Below are 22,494 nucleotides of genomic sequence, written 5' to 3'. Positions count from 1 at the left end.
TTCCTGTGTAACAGGCTCGAGGGGCTGAATGGGCCTCCTCCTGTTCCTGTGTAACAGGCTCGAGGGGCTGAATGGGCCTCCTCATGTTCCTGTGTAACAGGCTCGAGGGGCTGAATGTGCCTCCTCCTGTTCCTATGATAACAGGCTCGAGGGGCTGAATGGGCATCCTCATGTTCCTGTGTAACAGGCTCGAGGGACTGTATGGGCCTCCTCCTGTTCCAATGATAACAGGCTCGAGGGGCTGAATGGGCCTCCTTCTGTTCCTATGGTAACAGGCTCGAGGGGCTGAATGGGCTTCCTCTTGTTCCTATGGTAACAGGCTCGAGGTGCCTGAAGGGCCTCCTCCTGTTCCTGTGTAACAGGCTCGAGGGGCTGAATGGGCCTCCCCCTGTTCCTGTGTAACAGGCTCGAGGGGCTGAATGGGCCTCCCCCTGTTCCTGTGTAACAGGCGCAGTGGGCTGAATGGCCTCCTCCTGTTCCTGTGCAACAGGCTCGAGCGGCTGAATGGGACCGCTCCTGTTCCTGTGTAACAGGCTCAAGGGGTTGAATTGGCCTCCTCCTTTTCCTTTGGTAACGGGCTCGAGGGGCTGATTGAGCCTCCTCCTGTTCCTGTGTAACAGGCTCGAGGGGCAGAATGAGCCTCCTCCTGTTCCTATGTAACAGGCTCGAGGGGCTGAATGGGCCTCCTCCTGTTCCTGTGTAACAGGCTCGATGGGCTGAATGGCTTGCTCCTGTTCCTGTGCAACAGGCTCGAGGGGCTGAATGGGCCTCCTCCTGTTCCTGTGTAACAGGCTCGAGGGGCTGAATGGGCCCCCTCCTGTTCCTGTGTAACAGGCTCGAGGGGTTGAATGGGCCTCCTCCTGTTCCTAAGGTAACAGGCTCGAGGGGCAGAATGAGCCTCCTCCTGTTCCTATGTAACCGGCTCAAGGGGCTGAATGGGCCTCCTCCTGTTTCTGTGTAACAGGCTCGAGGGGCTGAATGGGCCTCCTCCTGTTCCTGTGTAACAGGCTCAAGGGCTTAAATGGGCCTCCTCCTGTTCCTGTGTAACAGGCTCGAGGGGCTGAATGGGCCTCCTCCTGTTCCTGTGTAACAGGCTCGAGGGGCAGAATGGGGCTCTTCCTGTTCCTGTGTAACAGGCTTGAGGGGCTGAATGGGCCTCCTCCTGTTCCTGTGTAACAGGCTCAAGGGGTTAAATGGGCCTCCTCCTGTTCCTGTGTAACAGGCTCGAGGGGCTGAATGGGCCTCCTCCTGTTCCTGTGTAACAGGCTCGAGGGGCAGAATGGGGCTCTTCCTGTTCCTGTGTATCAGGATCGAGGGGCTGAATGGGCCTCCTCCTGTTCCTGTGTAACAGGCTTGAGGGGGCTGAATGGGCCCCCTCCTGTTCCTGTGTAACAGGCTCGAGGGGCTGAATGGGCCTCCTCCTGTTCCTGTGTATCAGGATCGAGGGGCTGAATGGGCCTCCTCCTGTTCCTGTGTAACAAGTTCGATGGGCTGAATGGGCTTCTCCTGTTTCTGTGTAACAGGCTCGATGGTCTGAATGGGCCTCCTGCTGTTCCTGTGTAACAGGCTCGAGGGGCTGAATGGGACTCCTCCTGTTCCTGTGTAACAAGCACGATGGGCTGAATGGTCTCCTCCTGTTCCTGTGTAACTGGCTGGAGGGGCTGAATGGCCCCCCTCCTGTTCCTGTGTAACAGGCTCGAGGGGCTGAATGGGCCTCCTCCTGTTCCAGTGTAACAGGCTCGAGGGGCTCAATGGGCTCCTGCTGTTCCTGTGTAACAGGCTCGAGGGGCTGAATGGGCCTCCTCCTCTTCCTGTCTAATAGGCTCGAGGGGCTGAATGGGCTCCTGCTGTTCCTGCGTAACAGGCTCGAGGGGCTGAATGGGCCTCCTCCTCTTCCTGTGTAACAGGCTCGAGGGGCTGAATGGGCCTCCTCTTCTTCCTGTCTAACAGGCTCGAGGGGCTGAATGAGGCTCCTCCTGTTCCTGTGTAACAGGCTCGAAAGGCTGAATGGGCCTCCTCCTGTGCCTGTGTAAGAGGCTCAAGGGGCTGAATGGGCCTCCTCCTGTTCCAAAGCAACAGGCTCGAGGGGCTGAATGGGCCTCCTCCTGTTCCTGTGTAACAGGCTCGAGGGGCTGAATGGGCCGCCTCCTGTTCCTGTGTAACAGGCTCGAGGGGCTGAATGGGCCTCCTCCTGTTCCTGTGTAACTATCTCGAGGGGCTGAATGGGCCTCGAGGGGCTGAATGGGCCTCCTCCTGTTCCTGTGTAACGGGCTCGAGGGGCTGAATGGGCCTCCTCCTGCTCCTGTGTCACAGGCTCGAGGGGCTGAATGGGCCTCCTCCTGGTCCTGTGTAACAGGCTCGAGGGGCTGAATGGGCCTCCTCCTGTTCCTATGTAACAGGCCCGAGGGGCTGAATGGGCCTCCTCCTGTTCCTGTGTAACAGGCTCGAGGGGCTGAATGGGCCTCCTCCTGTTCCTGTGTAACAGGCTCGAGGGGCTTAATGGACCTCCTCCTGTTCCTATGGTAACAGGCTCGAGGGGCTGAATGGGCCTCCTACTGTTCCTGTGTAACAGGCTCGAGGGGCTGAATGGGCCTCCTCCTGCTCCTGTGTAACAGGCTCGAGGGGGTTGAATGGGCCTCCTCCTGTTCCTGTGTAACAGGCTCGAGGGGCTGAATGGGCCTCCTCCTGTTCCTGTGTAACAGGCTCGAGGGGCTGAATGGGCCTCCTCCTGTTCCTGTGTAACAGGCTCGAGGGGCTGAATGGGCCTCCTCCTGTTCCTGTGTAACAGGCTCGAGGGGCTGAATGGGCCTCCTCCTGTTCCTGTGTAACAGGCTCGAGGGGCTGAATGGGCCTCCTCCTGTTCCTGTATAACAGGCTCGAGGGACTGAATGGGCCTCCTCCTGTTCCTGTGGTAACAGGCTCGAGGAGCTGAATGGGCCTCCTCCTGTTCCTGTGTAACAGGCTCGAGGGGCTGAATGGGCCTCCTCCTGTTCCTGTGTAACAGGCTCGAGGGGCTGAATGGGCCTCCTGTTTCTGTGGAGCAGTCTCGAGGGGCTGAATGGGCCCTGTTGCTGTGTATCAGGCTCGAGGTGCTGAATGGGCCTCCTCCTGTTGCTGTTTAACAGGCTCGAGGGGCTGAATGGGCCTCCTCCTCTTCCTATGGTAACAGGCTCGAGGGCTGAATGGGCCTCCTCCTTTTCCTGTGTAACAGGCTCGAGGGGCTGAATGGGGCTCTTTCTGTTCCTGTGTAACAGGCTCGAGGGGCTGAATGGGCCTCCTCCTGTTCCTGTGTAACAGGCTCGAGGGGCTGAATGGGCCTCCTCCTTTTCCTGTGTAACAGGCTCGAGGGGCTGAATGGGCATCCTCATGTTCCTGTGTAACAGGCTCGAGGGACTGTATGGGCCTCCTCCTGTTCCAATGATAACAGGCTCGAGGGGCTGAATGGGCCTCCTTCTGTTCCTATGGTAACAGGCTCGAGGGGCTGAATGGGCTTCCTCTTGTTCCTATGGTAACAGGCTCGAGGTGCCTGAAGGGCCTCCTCCTGTTCCTGTGTAACAGGCTCGAGGGGCTGAATGGGCCTCCCCCTGTTCCTGTGTAACAGGCTCGAGGGGCTGAATGGGCCTCCCCCTGTTCCTGTGTAACAGGCGCAGTGGGCTGAATGGCCTCCTCCTGTTCCTGTGCAACAGGCTCGAGCGGCTGAATGGGACCCGCTCCTGTTCCTGTGTAACAGGCTCAAGGGGTTGAATTGGCCTCCTCCTTTTCCTTTGGTAACGGGCTCGAGGGGCTGATTGAGCCTCCTCCTGTTCCTGTGTAACAGGCTCGAGGGGCAGAATGAGCCTCCTCCTGTTCCTATGTAACAGGCTCGAGGGGCTGAATGGGCCTCCTCCTGTTCCTGTGTAACAGGCTCGATGGGCTGAATGGCTTGCTCCTGTTCCTGTGCAACAGGCTCGAGGGGCTGAATGGGCCTCCTCCTGTTCCTGTGTAACAGGCTCGAGGGGCTGAATGGGCCCCCTCCTGTTCCTGTGTAACAGGCTCGAGGGGTTGAATGGGCCTCCTCCTGTTCCTAAGGTAACAGGCTCGAGGGGCAGAATGAGCCTCCTCCTGTTCCTATGTAACCGGCTCAAGGGGCTGAATGGGCCTCCTCCTGTTTCTGTGTAACAGGCTCGAGGGGCTGAATGGGCCTCCTCCTGTTCCTGTGTAACAGGCTCAAGGGCTTAAATGGGCCTCCTCCTGTTCCTGTGTAACAGGCTCGAGGGGCTGAATGGGCCTCCTCCTGTTCTGTGTAACAGGCTCGAGGGGCAGAATGGGGCTCTTCCTGTTCCTGTGTAACAGGCTTGAGGGGCTGAATGGGCCTCCTCCTGTTCCTGTGTAACAGGCTCAAGGGGTTAAATGGGCCTCCTCCTGTTCCTGTGTAACAGGCTCGAGGGGCTGAATGGGCCTCCTCCTGTTCCTGTGTAACAGGCTCGAGGGGCAGAATGGGGCTCTTCCTGTTCCTGTGTATCAGGATCGAGGGGCTGAATGGGCCTCCTCCTGTTCCTGTGTAACAGGCTTGAGGGGGCTGAATGGGCCCCCTCCTGTTCCTGTGTAACAGGCTCGAGGGGCTGAATGGGCCTCCTCCTGTTCCTGTGTATCAGGATCGAGGGGCTGAATGGGCCTCCTCCTGTTCCTGTGTAACAAGTTCGATGGGCTGAATGGGCTTCTCCTGTTTCTGTGTAACAGGCTCGATGGTCTGAATGGGCCTCCTGCTGTTCCTGTGTAACAGGCTCGAGGGGCTGAATGGGACTCCTCCTGTTCCTGTGTAACAAGCACGATGGGCTGAATGGTCTCCTCCTGTTCCTGTGTAACTGGCTCGAGGGCTGAATGGCCCCCCTCCTGTTCCTGTGTAACAGGCTCGAGGGGCTGAATGGGCCTCCTCCTGTTCCAGTGTAACAGGCTCGAGGGGCTCAATGGGCTCCTGCTGTTCCTGTGTAACAGGCTCGAGGGGCTGAATGGGCCTCCTCCTCTTCCTGTCTAACAGGCTCGAGGGGCTGAATGGGCTCCTGCTGTTCCTGCGTAACAGGCTCGAGGGGCTGAATGGGCCTCCTCCTCTTCCTGTGTAACAGGCTCGAGGGGCTGAATGGGCCTCCTCTTCTTCCTGTCTAACAGGCTCGAGGGGCTGAATGAGGCTCCTCCTGTTCCTGTGTAACAGGCTCGAAAGGCTGAATGGGCCTCCTCCTGAGCCTGTGTAAGAAGCTCAAGGGGCTGAATGGGCCTCCTCCTGTTCCAAAGCAACAGGCTCGAGGGGCTGAATGGGCCTCCTCCTGTTCCTGTGTAACAGGCTCGAGGGGCTGAATGGGCCGCCTCCTGTTCCTGTGTAACAGGCTCGAGGGGCTGAATGGGCCTCCTCCTGTTCCTGTGTAACTATCTCGAGGGGCTGAATGGGCCTCGAGGGGCTGAATGGGCCTCCTCCTGTTCCTGTGTAACGGGCTCGAGGGGCTGAATGGGCCTCCTCCTGCTCCTGTGTCACAGGCTCGAGGGGCTGAATGGGCCTCCTCCTGGTCCTGTGTAACAGGCTCGAGGGGCTGAATGGGCCTCCTCCTGTTCCTATGTAACAGGCCCGAGGGGCTGAATGGGCCTCCTCCTGTTCCTGTGTAACAGGCTCGAGGGGCTGAATGGGCCTCCTCCTGTTCCTGTGTAACAGGCTCGAGGGGCTTAATGGACCTCCTCCTGTTCCTATGGTAACAGGCTCGAGGGGCTGAATGGGCCTCCTACTGTTCCTGTGTAACAGGCTCGAGGGGCTGAATGGGCCTCCTCCTGCTCCTGTGTAACAGGCTCGAGGGGGTTGAATGGGCCTCCTCCTGTTCCTGTGTAACAGGCTCGAGGGGCTGAATGGGCCTCCTCCTGTTCCTGTGTAACAGGCTCGAGGGGCTGAATGGGCCTCCTCCTGTTCCTGTGTAACAGGCTCGAGGGGCTGAATGGGCCTCCTCCTGTTCCTGTGTAACAGGCTCGAGGGGCTGAATGGGCCTCCTCCTGTTCCTGTGTAACAGGCTCGAGGGGCTGAATGGGCCTCCTCCTGTTCCTGTATAACAGGCTCGAGGGACTGAATGGGCCTCCTCCTGTTCCTGTGGTAACAGGCTCGAGGAGCTGAATGGGCCTCCTCCTGTTCCTGTGTAACAGGCTCGAGGGGCTGAATGGGCCTCCTCCTGTTCCTGTGTAACAGGCTCGAGGGGCTGAATGGGCCTCCTGTTTCTGTGGAGCAGTCTCGAGGGGCTGAATGGGCCCTGTTGCTGTGTATCAGGCTCGAGGTGCTGAATGGGCCTCCTCCTGTTGCTGTTTAACAGGCTCGAGGGGCTGAATGGGCCTCCTCCTCTTCCTATGGTAACAGGCTCGAGGGGCTGAATGGGCCTCCTCCTTTTCCTGTGTAACAGGCTCGAGGGGCTGAATGGGGCTCTTTCTGTTCCTGTGTAACAGGCTCGAGGGGCTGAATGGGCCTCCTCCTGTTCCTGTGTAACAGGCTCGAGGGGCTGAATGGGCCTCCTCCTTTTCCTGTGTAACAGGCTCGAGGGGCTGAATGGGCCTCCTCCTGTTCCTGTGTAACAGGCTCGAGGGGCTGAATGGGCCTCCTCCTGTTCCTGTGTAACAGGCTCGAGGGGCTGAATGGGCCTCCTCCTGTTCCTGTATAACAGGCTCGAGGGACTGAATGGGCCTCCTCCTGTTCCTGTGGTAACAGGCTCGAGGAGCTGAATGGGCCTCCTCCTGTTCCTGTGTAACAGGCTCGAGGGGCAGAATGGGGCTCTTCCTGTTCCTGTGTAACAGGCTTGAGGGGCTGAATGGGCCTCCTCCTGTTCCTGTGTAACAGGCTCAAGGGGTTAAATGGGCCTCCTCCTGTTCCTGTGTAACAGGCTCGAGGGGCTGAATGGGCCTCCTCCTGTTCCTGTGTAACAGGCTCGAGGGGCAGAATGGGGCTCTTCCTGTTCCTGTGTATCAGGATCGAGGGGCTGAATGGGCCTCCTCCTGTTCCTGTGTAACAGGCTTGAGGGGGCTGAATGGGCCCCCTCCTGTTCCTGTGTAACAGGCTCGAGGGGCTGAATGGGCCTCCTCCTGTTCCTGTGTATCAGGATCGAGGGGCTGAATGGGCCTCCTCCTGTTCCTGTGTAACAAGTTCGATGGGCTGAATGGGCTTCTCCTGTTTCTGTGTAACAGGCTCGATGGTCTGAATGGGCCTCCTGCTGTTCCTGTGTAACAGGCTCGAGGGGCTGAATGGGACTCCTCCTGTTCCTGTGTAACAAGCACGATGGGCTGAATGGTCTCCTCCTGTTCCTGTGTAACTGGCTCGAGGGGCTGAATGGCCCCCCTCCTGTTCCTGTGTAACAGGCTCGAGGGGCTGAATGGGCCTCCTCCTGTTCCAGTGTAACAGGCTCGAGGGGCTCAATGGGCTCCTGCTGTTCCTGTGTAACAGGCTCGAGGGGCTGAATGGGCCTCCTCCTCTTCCTGTCTAACAGGCTCGAGGGGCTGAATGGGCTCCTGCTGTTCCTGCGTAACAGGCTCGAGGGGCTGAATGGGCCTCCTCCTCTTCCTGTGTAACAGGCTCGAGGGGCTGAATGGGCCTCCTCCTCTTCCTGTCTAACAGGCTCGAGGGGCTGAATGAGGCTCCTCCTGTTCCTGTGTAACAGGCTCGAAAGGCTGAATGGGCCTCCTCCTGTGCCTGTGTAAGAGGCTCAAGGGGCTGAATGGGCCTCCTCCTGTTCCAGAGCAACAGGCTCGAGGGGCTGAATGGGCCTCCTCCTGTTCCTGTGTAACAGGCTCGAGGGGCTGAATGGGCCTCCTCCTGTTGCTGTGTAACAGGCTCGAGGGGCTGAATGGGCCTCCTCCTGTTCCTGTGTAAGAGGCTCAAGGGGCTGAATGGGCCTCCTCATGTTTCTGTGTAACAGGCTCGAGGGGCTGAATGGGCCTCCTCCTGTTCCAGTGTAACAGACTCGACGGGGTGAATGGGCCTCCACCTGTTCCTGTGCAACAGGCTCGAGGGGCTGAATGGTCCTCCTCCTGTTCCTGTGTAACAGGCTCGAGGGGCTGAATGGGCCTCCTCCTGTTCCAGTGTAACAGGCTCGAGGGGACTGAATGGGCCACCTTCTGTTCCTGTGTAACAGGCTCAAGGGGCTGAATGGGCCTCCTCCTGTTCCTGTATGACAGTCTCGAGGGGCTGATTGGCTCCTCCTCCTGTTCCAGTGTAACAGGCTCGAGGGGCTGAATGGGCCTCCTCCTGTTCCAGTGTAACAGGCTCGAGGGGCTGAATGGGCCTCCTCCTGTTCCTGTGTAACAGGCTCGAGGGGCTGAATGGGCCGCCTCCTGTTCCTGTGTAACAGGCTCGAGGGGCTGAATGGGCCTCCTCCTGTTCCTGTGTAACTATCTCGAGGGGCTGAATGGGCCTCGAGGGGCTGAATGGGCCTCCTCCTGTTCCTGTGTAACGGGCTCGAGGGGCTGAATGGGCCTCCTCCTGCTCCTGTGTCACAGGCTCGAGGGGCTGAATGGGCCTCCTCCTGGTCCTGTGTAACAGGCTCGAGGGGCTGAATGGGCCTCCTCCTGTTCCTATGTAACAGGCCCGAGGGGCTGAATGGGCCTCCTCCTGTTCCTGTGTAACAGGCTCGAGGGGCTGAATGGGCCTCCTCCTGTTCCTGTGTAACAGGCTCGAGGGGCTTAATGGACCTCCTCCTGTTCCTATGGTAACAGGCTCGAGGGGCTGAATGGGCCTCCTACTGTTCCTGTGTAACAGGCTCGAGGGGCTGAATGGGCCTCCTCCTGCTCCTGTGTAACAGGCTCGAGGGGGTTGAATGGGCCTCCTCCTGTTCCTGTGTAACAGGCTCGAGGGGCTGAATGGGCCTCCTCCTGTTCCTGTGTAACAGGCTCGAGGGGCTGAATGGGCCTCCTCCTGTTCCTGTGTAACAGGCTCGAGGGGCTGAATGGGCCTCCTCCTGTTCCTGTGTAACAGGCTCGAGGGGCTGAATGGGCCTCCTCCTGTTCCTGTGTAACAGGCTCGAGGGGCTGAATGGGCCTCCTCCTGTTCCTGTATAACAGGCTCGAGGGACTGAATGGGCCTCCTCCTGTTCCTGTGGTAACAGGCTCGAGGAGCTGAATGGGCCTCCTCCTGTTCCTGTGTAACAGGCTCGAGGGGCTGAATGGGCCTCCTCCTGTTCCTGTGTAACAGGCTCGAGGGGCTGAATGGGCCTCCTGTTTCTGTGGAGCAGTCTCGAGGGGCTGAATGGGCCCTGTTGCTGTGTATCAGGCTCGAGGTGCTGAATGGGCCTCCTCCTGTTGCTGTTTAACAGGCTCGAGGGGCTGAATGGGCCTCCTCCTCTTCCTATGGTAACAGGCTCGAGGGGCTGAATGGGCCTCCTCCTTTTCCTGTGTAACAGGCTCGAGTGGCTGAATGGGGCTCTTCCTGTTCCTGTGTAACAGGCTCGAGGGGCTGAATGGGCCTCCTCCTGTTCCTGTGTAACAGGCTCGAGGGGCTGAATGGGCCTCCTCCTTTTCCTGTGTAACAGGCTCGAGGGGCTGAATGGGCCTCCTCCTGTTCCTGTGTAACAGGCTCGAGGGGCTGAATGGGCCTCCTCCTGTTCCTGTGTAACAGGCTCGAGGGGCTGAATGGGCCTCCTCCTGTTCCTGTATAACAGGCTCGAGGGACTGAATGGGCCTCCTCCTGTTCCTGTGGTAACAGGCTCGAGGAGCTGAATGGGCCTCCTCCTGTTCCTGTGTAACAGGCTCGAGGGGCTGAATGGGCCTCCTCCTGTTCCTGTGTAACAGGCTCGAGGGGCTGAATGGGCCTCCTGTTTCTGTGGAACAGTCTCGAGGGGCTGAATGGGCCCTGTTGCTGTGTATCAGGCTCGAGGTGCTGAATGGGCCTCCTCCTGTTGCTGTTTAACAGGCTCGAGGTGCTGAATGGGCCTCCTCCTCTTCCTACGGTAACAGGCTCGAGGGGCTGAATGGGCCTCCTCCTTTTCCTGTGTAACAGGCTCGAGGGGCTGAATGGGGCTCTTCCTGTTCCTGTGTAACAGGCTCGAGGGGCTGAATGGGCCTCCTCCTGTTCCTGTGTAACAGGCTCGAGGGGCTGAATGGGCCTCCTCCTTTTCCTGTGTAACAGGCTCGAGGGGCTGAATGGGCCTCCTCCTGTTCCTGTGTAACAGGCTCGAGGGGCTGAATGGGCCTCCTCCTGTTCCTGTGTAACAGGCTCGAAGGGCTGAATGGGCCTCCTCCTGTTCCTGTGTAACAGGCTCGAGGGGCAAAATGGACCTCCTCCTGTTCCTGTGTAACAGGCTCGAGGGGCTGAATGGGCCTCCTGTTCCTGTGTAACAGGCTCGAGGGGCTAAATGGGCCTGCTCCTGTTCCTTTGTAACAGGCTCGAGGGGCTGAATGGGCCTCCTCCTGTTCCTGTGTAACAGGCTCAAGGGGCTGAATGGGCCTCCTCCTGTTCCTGTGTAACAGGCTCGAGGGGCTGAATTGGCCTCCTCCTGTTCCTGTATAACAGACTCGAGGGGCTGAATGTGCCTCCTGTTCCTGTGTAACAGGCTCGAGGGGCTGAATGGGCCTCCTCCTGTTCCTGTGTAACAGACTCGAGGGGCTGAATGTGCCTCCTGTTCCTGTGTAACAGGCTCGAGGGGCTGAATGGGCCTCCTCCTGTTCCTGTGTAACAGGCTCGAGGGGCTGAATGGGCCTCCTCCTGTTCCTGTGTAACAGGCTCGAGGGGCTGAATGGGCCTCCTCCTGTTCCTACACTGTTCAGTATCAACAATCAATAGCATCAATTGCGAGTGGAATATTCTAATTGGGCTCAAAGGCACCGAATACGGACCAGCCGGATTGTCACCCTGCTCATTTCCTTTTCTAATACAGAGCAAAGAGGTGAAGGAGAAGGAAATCAAATCTAACCGACACAGCAATCGCTATCAAGATCGTAATCTTTACGAAAACTGCGAGTTCGACGAGAGTTCTGTGTACGCCAATGTATAATGTGAGCAAGAATGAGGAGCCCGCGCTCTGGGACCAGGAGCGAATCATTCGAAACTCCACTTCACCTTCCACAGGACCTCAACCCCACCCCAAAAAATCTTCTCATCTTCTTGACATAATCTGATGCAGTTTCTTCGAGCTGGCCTTGGCTCACAAGGTTGGGTGATGATATTGCCCAGATCATTCCCACTGGGTTCAATCGCGTGTGTGATCCTTCAGCATTGCCCCCTCACTGCTGGAGTCATCCTTCTCTCCATTGTGATTTTATAAATGTCTTTGGGTATTGATCGAGGGACCACCAGGACCGAACGTGCAAATTCGATCCCGTGCGTGCGCGTGTTTGAGGCAATTTTCATTTCGTCCTTCACGTTCCAGTCTGTGAATGTTTACCGAGTGGTCCTTGCCAAGTGTACGCTTCAAGGGGGAGCCAGGGTGAGAGGGTGACTGGAGCGGGGCAGATCGCTATAATTCACTCGCCATTTTATAGTCATGCTTATTTTCTTTCAAGGCTTTGATGATTTGGCGGAGCAGGCTCGAGGGGCCGAGTGGCCTATTCCTGCTCCTGTTTCTTATGTTTATATTATCATTCGTTGTTAAATCGCAAAACTAACAGCCACCAGATTGCTCCCTGGGATGAGAGGGTTGTCCTATGAGGAGAGATTGAGCAGATTGGGCCGATACTCTCTGGAGTTTAGAAGAATGAGAGGTGATCTCATTGAAACGTGTAAGACTCTGAGGGGGATTGACAGGGTAGATGCTGAGAGGCTGCTTCCCCCTGGCTGGGGAGTCTAGAACCAGGGGTCACAGTCTCAGGATAAGGGCTCGGCCATTTAGGACTGAGATGAGGAAGAATTTCTTCACTCAGAGGGTGGTGAATCTTTGGAATTCTCTGCCCCAGAGGGCTGTGGCGGCTCAGTCGTTGGGTATATTCAAGGCTGAGATCGAGAGATTTTTGGACTCTAGGGGAATCAAGGGATAGGGCGGGAAAGTGGAGATGAGGTCGAAGATCAGCCATGAATCGAGGAGCCCTCAGGCCTACTCCTGCTCCTATTTCTTATGTTCAATCTGGGAAGCAGGGAAACAGCAGAGTTGGTTCGAGCATTGGGAGATTCTCTACAGTACAGACCGAGGAACTAGAAAACATGAAACAGCGCCACCACTCGTGGGAGGGCGTAATTCACAGAATCACAGAAACCCCACAGTGCAGATAGAGGCCATTTCGGCCCATCGAGCCTGCACCGACACATATCCCACCCGATCCCCGTAACCGCACGTATTTAATCCCCCTAACACTAAGGGTCAATTTATCATAGCCAATCAACCTAACCCGCACATCTTTGGACTGTGGGAGCAAACCGGAGCACCCGGAGAAAACCCACGCAAACACGGGGAGAATTTGCAAACTCCACACAGACAGTCACCCGGGGCCGGATTCAAACCCGGGTCCCTGGCACTGTGAGGTAACAGTGCTAACCACTATGCCCCCATAACTACAGCATGACATGTTTACATAGGCAGTTCCTGTTGTAAATGTGGACGGAGGAAATTACGATGGGAAAAGTTGCTGGCAGATGTAATATTTGTAATATTTCATAGATGGATGATTACAGAATGAACTAGAGCTACAATAAACAACTATTTTAGCACTTCCGCCTTTGAAAGTACAATTAGTATCCGCCCTGGTGGCTCAGTGGATGGGTGGAACCATGTGGTGTGACACAGAATACAGAGGCCAAGGTCCCAGATCCTGGTTCTGGTCTGCGTTCGGTTAAAATATCTCGACCAGGTGCTTGGATCAGTGATTGGGAAATGAAGCAGCGCTCTCGCTCTTAATCGTGTGTCTTCTCGGTCTGAGATGCTTGCACACCTTGTTAAACTTAATACATGTGCCTACAGTCGAGATGGGTGTGGCTGAATTTAACATTTTGTGCCCCTTTGGTTGAGTTGAATCCTGCTGTTCAGGATTTCATTTTAGGGTCTTTTTATAAAAAATAAAAATGAACTGCCTTTAAAAAATCTATTTACTGTACTTAGTTATTTATATATTTATCTCTCCTACCCTTTTTAAATAATGGAGTGACATTGGTAATTGGCAAGGTGACAATTGCTGAATGAAGAGAGTTTGGCAAGATCATTACTAACGCATCTACAGTTTCCCCACCTGCTTCTTTTAATAGCCTGGGGTGGAAACCATCAGGTCCTGGTGATTTGTCTATCTTAAGTCCCATTATTTTCTCCATTTTATATTTTTTTACTTACATTGACTCTAGTAAGTTCCTCCCCTTGATTTATTGTAAGCTTCCCTCAAAGGACGGCAGGTTACCATCCCCCAAAGTGAACGGGTTGGGCGTTTATGACGATCCGACAGCTTCGCGGTCGCTTCAAGCAGGGATCGAGTTTCCAACTCCGGTCGGTCGCATTCCTGGGGCTATCGTCTGAGGACCTTCCCACCGCCAACCGCCCACGGCCCACACTTACACCATTGGTCGCCCGACACAACCACCATCACGACGCTCCGCCTTCCCGCACCGATTGGATGATTCTTGACTGTCAATCAAACAGCCGTCACCCCCGCCTGACCTCCAATATTTTTCTAACTAATAAAAAAAGTGCACAAGGAAAACTAAATAAAAACATTTCATTTTTGTTGCCGCAATAACTTTTCTCCAGGGTTGCTGGAAGCTGTGTCCAAGAGATTAATCTTCAAATTATGTCTCAGCCTTGGGTAACGCTCTCGCCCCTGAGTCAGAAGATCATGGGTTCAAGTCCCACTCCAGAGAGTTGAGCACAAAAATCTAGGCAGACACTCCCAGTGCAGTACTGAGGGAGAGCCGCATTGTCGGAGGGGTAGTACTGAGGGAGCGCCGCATTGTCGGAGGGGCAGTACTGAGGGAGCGCCGCACTGTCGGAGGGTCAGTACTGAGGGAGCGCCGCACTGTCGGAGGGTCAGTACTGAGGGAGCGCCGCACTGTCCGAGGGGCAGTACTGAGGGAGAGCCGCATTGTCGGAGGGGTAGTACTGAGGGAGCGCCGCATTGTCGGAGGGGCAGTACTGAGGGAGCGCCGCACTGTCGGAGGGGCAGTACTGAGGGAGCGCCGCACTGTCGGAGGGTCAGTACTGAGGGAGCGCCGCACTGTCGGAGGGTCAGTACTGAGGGAGCGCCGCACTGTCCGAGGGGCAGTACTGAGGGAGCGCCGCACTGTCGGAGGGGCAGTACTGAGGGAGCGCCGCATTGTCGGAAGGGTAGTACTGAGGGAGCGCCGCATTGTCGGAGGGGCAGTACTGAGGGAGCGCCGCACTGTCGGAGGGTCAGTACTGAGGGAGCGCCGCACTGTCGGAGGGGCAGTACTGAGGGAACGCCGCACTGTCGGAGGGGCAGTACTGAGGGAGCTCCACATAGTCGGAGGGGCAGTACTGAGGGAGCGCCGCCCTGTCGGGGGGGCAGTACTGAGGGAGCTCCGCACAGTCAGAGGGGCAGTACTGAGGGAGCGCCGCACTGTCGGCGGGGCAGTCCTGAGGGAGCGCCGCACTGTCGGAGGGGCAGTACTGAGGGAGCGCCGCACTGTCGGAGGGGCAGTACTGAGGGAGCGCCGCACTGTCGGAGGGGTAGTACTGAGGGAGCGCCGCACTGTCGGAGGGGTAGTACTGAGGGAGCGCCGCATTGTCAGAGGGGTAGTACTGAGGGAGCGCCGCATTGTCGGAGGGGCAGTACTGAGGGAGCGCCGCACTGTCGGAGGGGCAGTACTGAGGGAACGCCGCACTGTCGGAGGGGCAGTACTGAGGGAGCGCCGCACTGTCGGAGGGGCAGTACTGAGGGAACGCCGCACTGTCGGTGGGGCAGTACCGAGGGAGCGCCGCACTGTCGGAGGGGTAGTACTGAGGGAACGCCGCACTGTCGGGGAGCAGTACCGAGGGAGCGCCGCATTGTCGGAGGGGCAGTACTGAGGGAACGCCGCATTGTCGGAGGGGTAGTACTGAGGGAACGCCGCATTGTCGGAGGGGCAGTACTGAGGGAGCACCGCACTATCGGAGGGGTAGTACTGAGGGAGCGCCGCATTGTCGGAGGGGCAGTACTGAGGGAACGACGCATTGTCGGAGGGGTAGTACTGAGGGAGCGCCGCATTGTCGAAGGGGTAGTACCGAGGGAGCGCCACACTGTCGGAGAGGCAGTACTGAGGGAGCGCCGCACAGTCGGAGGAGCAGTACTGAGGGAGCTCCACATAGTCGGAGGGGCAGTACTGAGGGGGCTCTGCACAGTCGGAGGGGCAGTACTGAAGGAGCTCCGCACAGTCAGAGGGACAATACTGAGGGAACGCCGCACAGTCGGAGGGGCAGTACTGAGGGAGCGCCGCACAGTCGGAGGGCCAGTACTGAGGGAGCGCTGCACTGTGGGAGGGGCAGTACTGAGGGAGCGCCGCACTGTCGGAGGGGCAGTACTGAGGGAGCGCCGCACTGTCAGAGGGGCAGTCCTGAGGGAGCGCCGCACTGTCGGAGGGGCAGTGCTGAGGGAGCGCCGCACATTCGGAGGGGCAGTACTGAACGAGCACTGCACTGTCGGAGGGGCAGTACTGAGGGAGCGCCGCACTGTCAGAGGAGCGGTACTGAGGGAGCACTGCACTGTCGGAGGGGCAGTACTGAGGGAGCACTGCACTGTCGGAGGGACAGTACTGAGGGAGCGCCGCACAGTCGGAGGGGCAGTACTGAGGGAGCGCCGCACAGTCGGAGGGGCAGTACTGAGGGAGCGCCGTACAGTCGGAGGGCCAGTACTGAGGGAGCGCTGCACTGTGGGAGGGGCAGTACTGAGGGAGCGCTGCACTGTCGGAGGGGCAGTACTGAGGGAGCACTGCACTGTCGGAGGGGCAGTACTGAGGGAGCGCCGCACTGTCGGAGGGGCAGTACTGAGGGAGCGCTGCACTGTCGGAGGGGCAGTACTGAGGGAGCGCCGCACTGTCGGAGGGGTAGTACTGAGGGAGCGCCGCATTGTCGGAGGGGCAGTACTGAGGGAACGTGGCACTGTCGGAGGGGCAGTACTGAGGGAGCTCCACATAGTCGGAGGGGCAGTACTGAGGGAGCGCCGCCCTGTCGGGGGGGCAGTACTGAGGGAGCTCCGCACAGTCAGAGGGGCAGTACTGAGGGAGCGCCGCACTGTCGGAGGGGTAGTACTGAGGGAGCGCCGCACTGTCGGAGGGGCAGTACTGAGGGAGCGCCGCATTGTCAGAGGGGTAGTACTGAGGGAGCGCCGCATTGTCGGAGGGGCAGTACTGAGGGAGCGCCGCACTGTCGGAGGGGCAGTACTGAGGGAGCGCCGCACTGTCGGAGGGGCAGTAGTGAGGGAGCACCGCACTGTCGGAGGGGCAGTACTGAGGGTGCGCCGCACTGTCGGAGGGGCGGTACTGAGGGAGCGCCGCACTGTCGGAGGGGCAGTACTGAGGGAACACCGCACTGTCGGAGGGGCAGTACTGAGGGAGCGCCGCACTGTCGGAGGGGCAGTACTGAGGGAACGCCGCACTGTCGGAGGGGCAGTACCGAGGGAGCGCTGCACTGTCGGAGGGGTAGTACTGAGGGAACGCCGCACTGTCGGGGGGCAGTACCGAGGGAGCGCCGCATTGTCGGAGGGGCAGTACCGAGGGAACGCCGCATTGTCGGAGGGGTAGTACTGAGGGAGCGCCGCATTGTCGGAGGGGCAGTACTGAGGGAACGCGGCACTATCGGAGGGGCAGTACTGAGGGAGCGCCGCACTTTCAGAGGGACAGAACTGAGCGAGCGCCGCACTGTCGGCGGGGCAGTCCTGAGGGAGCGCCGCACTGTCGGAGGGGCAGTACTGAGGGAGCGCCGCACTGTCGGAGGGGCAGTACTGAGGGAGCGCCGCACTGTCGGAGGGGCAGTACTGAGGGAGCGCCGCACTGTCGGAGGGGCAGTACTGAGGGAACGCCGCACTGTCGGAGGGGCAGTACTGAGAGTGCGCTGCACTGTCGGAGGGGCAGTACTGAGGGAGCGCCGCACTGTCGGATGGGCAGTACTGAGGGAGCGCCGCACTTTCGGAGGGGCAGATTTTTGGAGAGGTTAAACCGAGGCCCCGTCTGCCCTCTCAGGTGGATGTAAAAGATCCCACGACCACTATTAGGAAGAAGAGCAGGGGGGAGTTCTCCCCTTGTGTCCTGGGGCCAATATTTATCCCTCAACCAACATCACTAAAACAGATTATCCGGTCATTATCACATTGCTGTTTGTGGGAGCTTGCTGTGCGTAAATTGGCTGCTGCGTTTCCTACATTACAACCGTGAGCACCCTTCAAAAAAAGTACTTCATTGTCTGTGAAGCGTTTGGGACGTCCTGAGGTGGTGAAAGGTGCTGGAGAAATGGGAGTCTTTCTTTAATGTTGTTCCAGGGTGTCCCTGCAGTACCGCCCTTTGTCCACCGGGTGGTGCTGGTGCTCGGTTTACCATTGGCCCGTTGAGCTGGACAACACCGCCATCTCCTGGCTGAGCACCATTAATACAGGAACCAAAACAACAACAACAACTTGCATTTATATACCGTCCTTAACATAATAAAACGTCCCAAGAAGCTTCACAGGAGCGATTATCAAACAAAATTCGACACCGAGCCACATAAGGCGATATTAGGACAGGTGACCAAAAGCTTGGCCAAAGAGGTCGGTTTTAAGGAGCGTCTTAAAGGAGGAGAGAGAGGCGGAGAGGTTTAGGGAGGGAATTCCAGAGCTCGGGGCCCAGGCGGCTGAAGGCACGGCCGCCAATGGTGCAGCGATTAAAATCGGGGGATGCGCTAGAGGCCAGAATTGGAGGAGCGCAGAGATCTCGGAGGGTCAGAATCATAGAATGGTTACAGCACAGAAGGAGGCCATTCGGCCCCTCGAGCCTGTGCTGGCTCTCTGCCAGATCACTTCAGCTAGTCCCACTCCCCCGCCCTTTCCCCGTAGCCCTCTAATTTTTTTCCTTCAGGTACTGATCCAACACCCTTTCGAAAGCCACGATTGAATCTGCCTCCACCACCCTTTCAGGCAGCGCATTCCAGATCCTAACCACTCGCTGAGTAAAAAAGCGTTTCCTCATGTCGCCTTTGGTTGTTCTGCCGATCACCTTCAATCTGTGTCCTCTGGTTGTCGACCCTTCCGCCAATGGGAACAGTTTCTCTCTCTCTCTACTCTGTCCAGACCCCTCATGATTTTCAACACCTCTATAATCTCCTCTCAACCTTCTCTGCTCCAAGGAGAACAACCCCAGCTTCTCCAGTCTCTCCACATCACTGAAGTCCCTCATCCCTGGGACCATTCTGGTCAATCTCCCCTTAACCTTCTCTGCTCTAAGGAGAACAATCCCAGCTTCTCCAGTCTCTCCACGTCACTGAAGTCCCTCATCCCTGGGACCATTCTGGTCAATCTCCTCCTTAACCTTCTCTGCTCTAAGGAGAACAATCCCAGCTTCTCCAGTCTCTCCACGTCACTGAAGTCCCTCATCCCTGGGACCATTCTGGTCAATCTCCTCCTTAACCTTCACTGCTCTAAGGAGAACAACCCCAGCTTCTCCAGTCTCCCCACATCACTGAAGTCACTCATCCCTGGAACCATTTTAGTAAATCTTTCCTGCACCCTCTCTAAGGCCTTCACATCCTTCCTAAAGTGCGGTGCCCAGAATTGGACACAATACTCCAGTTGAGGCCGAACCAGTGTTTTATAAAAGGTTCATCATAACTTCCTTGATTTTGTACTCTATGCCTCTATTTATGAAGTCCAGGATCCCGTATGCTTTTTAAACCAGTTTCTCAACCTGCCCTGCCACCTTCAATGATTTGTGCACATATACCCCCAGGTCTCTCTGTTCATGCACCCCCTTTAGAATTGTACCCTTTAGTTTATATTGCCTCTCCTCGTTCTTCCTACCAAAATGTATCACTTTGCACTTTTCTGCATTAAATTTCATCTGCCACGTGTCCGCCCATTCCACCAGCCTGTCTATGTCCTCTTGAAGTCTATCACTCTCCTCCTCACTCTCCTTCTCATTTCCAAGTTTTGTGTCATCTGCAAATTTTGAAATTGTGCCCTGTACACCCAAGTCTAAGTCATTAATATATATCAAGAAAAGCAGTGGTCCTAGTACCGACCCCTGGGGAACACCACTGTATACCTTCCTCCAGTCCGAAAAACAACCGTTCACCACTACTCTCTGTTTCCTGTCACTTAGCCAATTCCGTATCCATGCTGCCACTGTCCCTTTTATTCCATGGGTTGTGGGGCTGGAGGAGGTTACAGAGATAGGGAGTGTTGTAGGGGCTGGAGGAGGTTACAGAGATAGGGGGGGTTGTAGGGGCTGGAGGAGGTTACAGAGATAGGGGGGGTTGTAGGGGCTGGAGGAGGTTACAGAGATAGGGAGGGTTGTAGGGGGCTGGAGGAGGTTACAGAGATAGGGAGGGTTGTAGGGGCTGGAGGAGGTTACAGAGATAGGGAGGGTTGTAGGGGCTGGAGGAGGTTACAGAGATAGGGAGGGTTGTAGGGGCTGGAGGAGGTTACAGAGATAGGGAGGGTTGTAGGGGGCTGGAGGAGGTTACAGAGATAGGGAGGGTTGTAGGGGCTGGAGGAGGTTACAGAGATAGGGAGGGTTGTAGGGGCTGGAGGAGGTTACAGAGATAGGGAGGGTTGTAGGGGCTGGAGGAGGTTACAGAGATAGGGGGGATTGTAGGGGCTGAAGGAGTTTACAGAGATAGGGAGGGTTGTAGGGGCTGGAGGAGGTTACAGAGATAGGGAGGGTTGTAGGGGCTGGAGGAGGTTACAGAGATAGGGAGGGTTGTAGGGGCTGGAGGAGGTTACAGAGATAAGGAGGGTTGTAGGGGCTGGAGGAGGTTACAGAGATAGGGAGGGTTGTAGGGGCTGGAGGAGGTTACAGAGATAGGGAGGGTTGTGGGGCTGGAGGAGGTTACAGAGATAGGGAGGGTTGTAGGGGCTGGAGGAGGTTACAGAGATAGGGAGAGGGAGAGGAGGCCATGAAGGGATTTGAAGACGAGGATGAGAATTTTAAAATCGAGGCATTGCTTAACTGGGTGCCAGTGTAAGTCAGCGAGCGACAGGGGGTGACGGGTGAAGGGGGCGACGGGTGAAGGGGGCTGGGTGCGAGTTAGGACACGGGGCAGCAGAGTTTTGGAGGAGCTCAATTTACACAGGGTGGAAGGTGGGGTGTCGGCCAGGAGAGCGTTGGAATAGTCGAGTCTGGAGGCACGGGTGAGGGTTTCAGCAGCGGATGAGCTGAGGATGCAGCAGGGGCAGAGATGTAACGTAAACAATGCCATGGCATTCCCTGAGTAAGATCAGGAGAGTTCTTTCGTGCCCTACCCAATGTTCCCCTTCAACCTCTTTGTGGACAGGACATACCCGGGCAGTTTTCCGCATTGTCGGGTAGATGCCAGTGTTGTAGCTGCACTGGTACAGCTTGGCTAAGAGCACGGTTAATTCTGGAGCACAAGTGTTCAGCACGACAGCCAAGATACGCTCAGGACCCGTAGCTTTTGCTGTATCCAGTGCGCTCAGCTGTTTCTTGCTATCACGTGGAGTGAATCGAATTGGCTGAAGACTGGCTTCTGTGGTGGTGGGGATCTCAGGAGGAGGCTGAGATGGATCATTCGCTCGGCACTGCTGGCTGAAGATGTTTGCAAATGTTTCAGCCTTGTCTTTTGCACTCACGTGCTGGGCTCCGCCATCATTGAAGATGGGGATATTCATGGAGCCTCCTCCTCCCGTTAGTTGTTTAATGGTCCACCACCATTCACGACTGGATGTGGTAGGACTGCAGAGCTTTGATCTGATTCGTTGATTGTGGGATCGCTTAGCCCTGTCTATAGCATGCTGTTTCCGCTGTTTAGCATGCTTGTAGTTCTGTGTTGCAGCTTCCCCAGGTTGACACCTCATTTTTAGGTACGCCTGGTGCTGCTCCTGGCATGCTCTTCTACACTCCTCATTGAACCGTCCCCTGGCATGATGGTAATGGTAGAGTGAGGGATATGCCGGGCCGTACTGAGGGAGCACTGCACTGTCGGACGGGGAGTACTGAGGGAGCACTGCACTGTCGGACAGGGAGTACTGAGGGAGCACCGCACTGTCAGAGGGGCAGTACTGAGGGAGCACGGCACTGTCGGAGGGGCGGTACTGAGGGAGCGCCGCACTGTCGGAGGGGCGGTACTGAGGGAGCGCCGCACTGTCGGAGGGGCAGTACTGAGGGAGCGCCGCACTGTCGGAGGGGCAGTACTGAGGGAGCACCGCACTGTTGGAGGGGCAGTACTGAGGGAGCGCCGCACTGTCGGAGGGGCAGTACTGAGGGAGCTCTGCACTGTCGTAGGGGCAGTACTGAGGGAGTGCCGCACTGTCGGAGGGGCGGTACTGAGGGAGCGCCGCACTGTCGGAGGGGCAGCACTGAGGGAGCGCCGCACTGTCGGAGGGGCAGTACTGAGGGAGCACCGCACTGTCGGAGGGGCAGTACTGAGGGAGCGCCGCACTGTCGGAGGGGCAGTACTGAGGGAGCGCCGCACTGTCGGACGGGGCAGTGCTGAGGGAGCGCCGCACTGTCGGAGGGGCGGTACTGAGGGAGCGCCACACTGTCGGAGGGGCAGTACTGAGGGAGCGCCGCACTGTCGGAGGGGCAGTACTGAGGGAGTGCCGCACTGTCGGAGGGTTAGTACTGAGGGAGCGCCGCACTGTCGGAGGGGCAGTACTGAGGGAGTGCCACACTAACGGGGCAGTACTGAGTGAGCACCACACTGTCGGAGGGGCAGTACTGAGGAAGCGCCGCACTGTCGGAGGGGCAGTACTGAGGGAGCGCCGCACTGTCGGAGGGGCAGTACTGAGGGAGCGCCGCACTGTCAGAGGGGCAGTACTGAGGGAGTGCCGCACTGTCAGAGGGGCAGTACTGAGGGAGCGCCGCACTGTCAGAGGGGCAGTACTGAGGGAGCGCCGCACTGTCGGAGGGTCAGTACTGAGGGAGCGCCGCACTGTCGGAGGGGCAGTACTGAGGGAGTGCCGCACTGTCGGAGGGGCAGTACTGAGGGAGCGCCGCACTGTCGGAGGGTCAGTACTGAGGGAGCGCCGCACTGTCGGAGGGGCAGTACTGAGGGAGCGCCGCACTGTCAGAGGGGCAGTACTGAGGGAGCGCTGCCCTGTCGGAGGAGCAGTACAAAGGGAGCGCCGCACTGTCAGAGGGGCAGTACTGAGGGAGTGCCGCACTGTCGGAGGGGCAGTACTGAGGGAGTGCTGCACTGTCGGAGGGGCCATCTTTTGGATGGGGCGTTAAACCGTGTCTCTGTCTGCCCTCTCAGGTGGATGTAAAAGATCCCGCCGGCATTATTTTGAAGATGCGGTGTTCTCCCCGGTGTAATGGGGCCTGTATTTATCCCTCATCCAACATCATTAAACCAGATGATCTGATCATTTATCTCATTGCTGTTTGTGGGATCTTGCTGTGTTCAAATTGGTTACATTGTAACCGGGACTGCACTTCAATAGTACTTTATTGGC

At 57.4% G+C, this 22,494-nt stretch overlaps 1 protein-coding gene across 2 annotated transcripts in view; it reads left to right on the top strand.

Annotated features, from left to right (window-relative positions):
- Positions 1–12,999, top strand: part of LOC147110028 (myelin-associated glycoprotein-like) — a 55,678-nt gene extending 42,679 nt beyond the window's left edge. The window contains exon 8 of one of the 2 annotated variants that reach the window (XM_086004026.1): positions 10,863–12,999. In XM_086004026.1, coding sequence (XP_085860152.1) covers positions 10,863–10,979 — 117 coding nt within the window. In that variant the 3' untranslated portion in view covers positions 10,980–12,999. The remainder of the gene's footprint in view (positions 1–10,862) is intronic. The other variant, XM_086004027.1, reaches the window with a different exon arrangement.
- Positions 13,000–22,494: the final 9,495 nt, after the last annotated feature.

Source organism: Somniosus microcephalus, chromosome 12, assembly GCF_052327205.1.
Source record: "Somniosus microcephalus isolate GS21.2 chromosome 12, FLI_Smic_1.0, whole genome shotgun sequence".
NCBI classification, from domain to species: Eukaryota; Metazoa; Chordata; class Chondrichthyes; order Squaliformes; family Somniosidae; genus Somniosus; species Somniosus microcephalus.
Note: the sequence above shows the minus strand (reverse complement) of the source record. Positions and strands in the feature narration are given on the sequence as shown.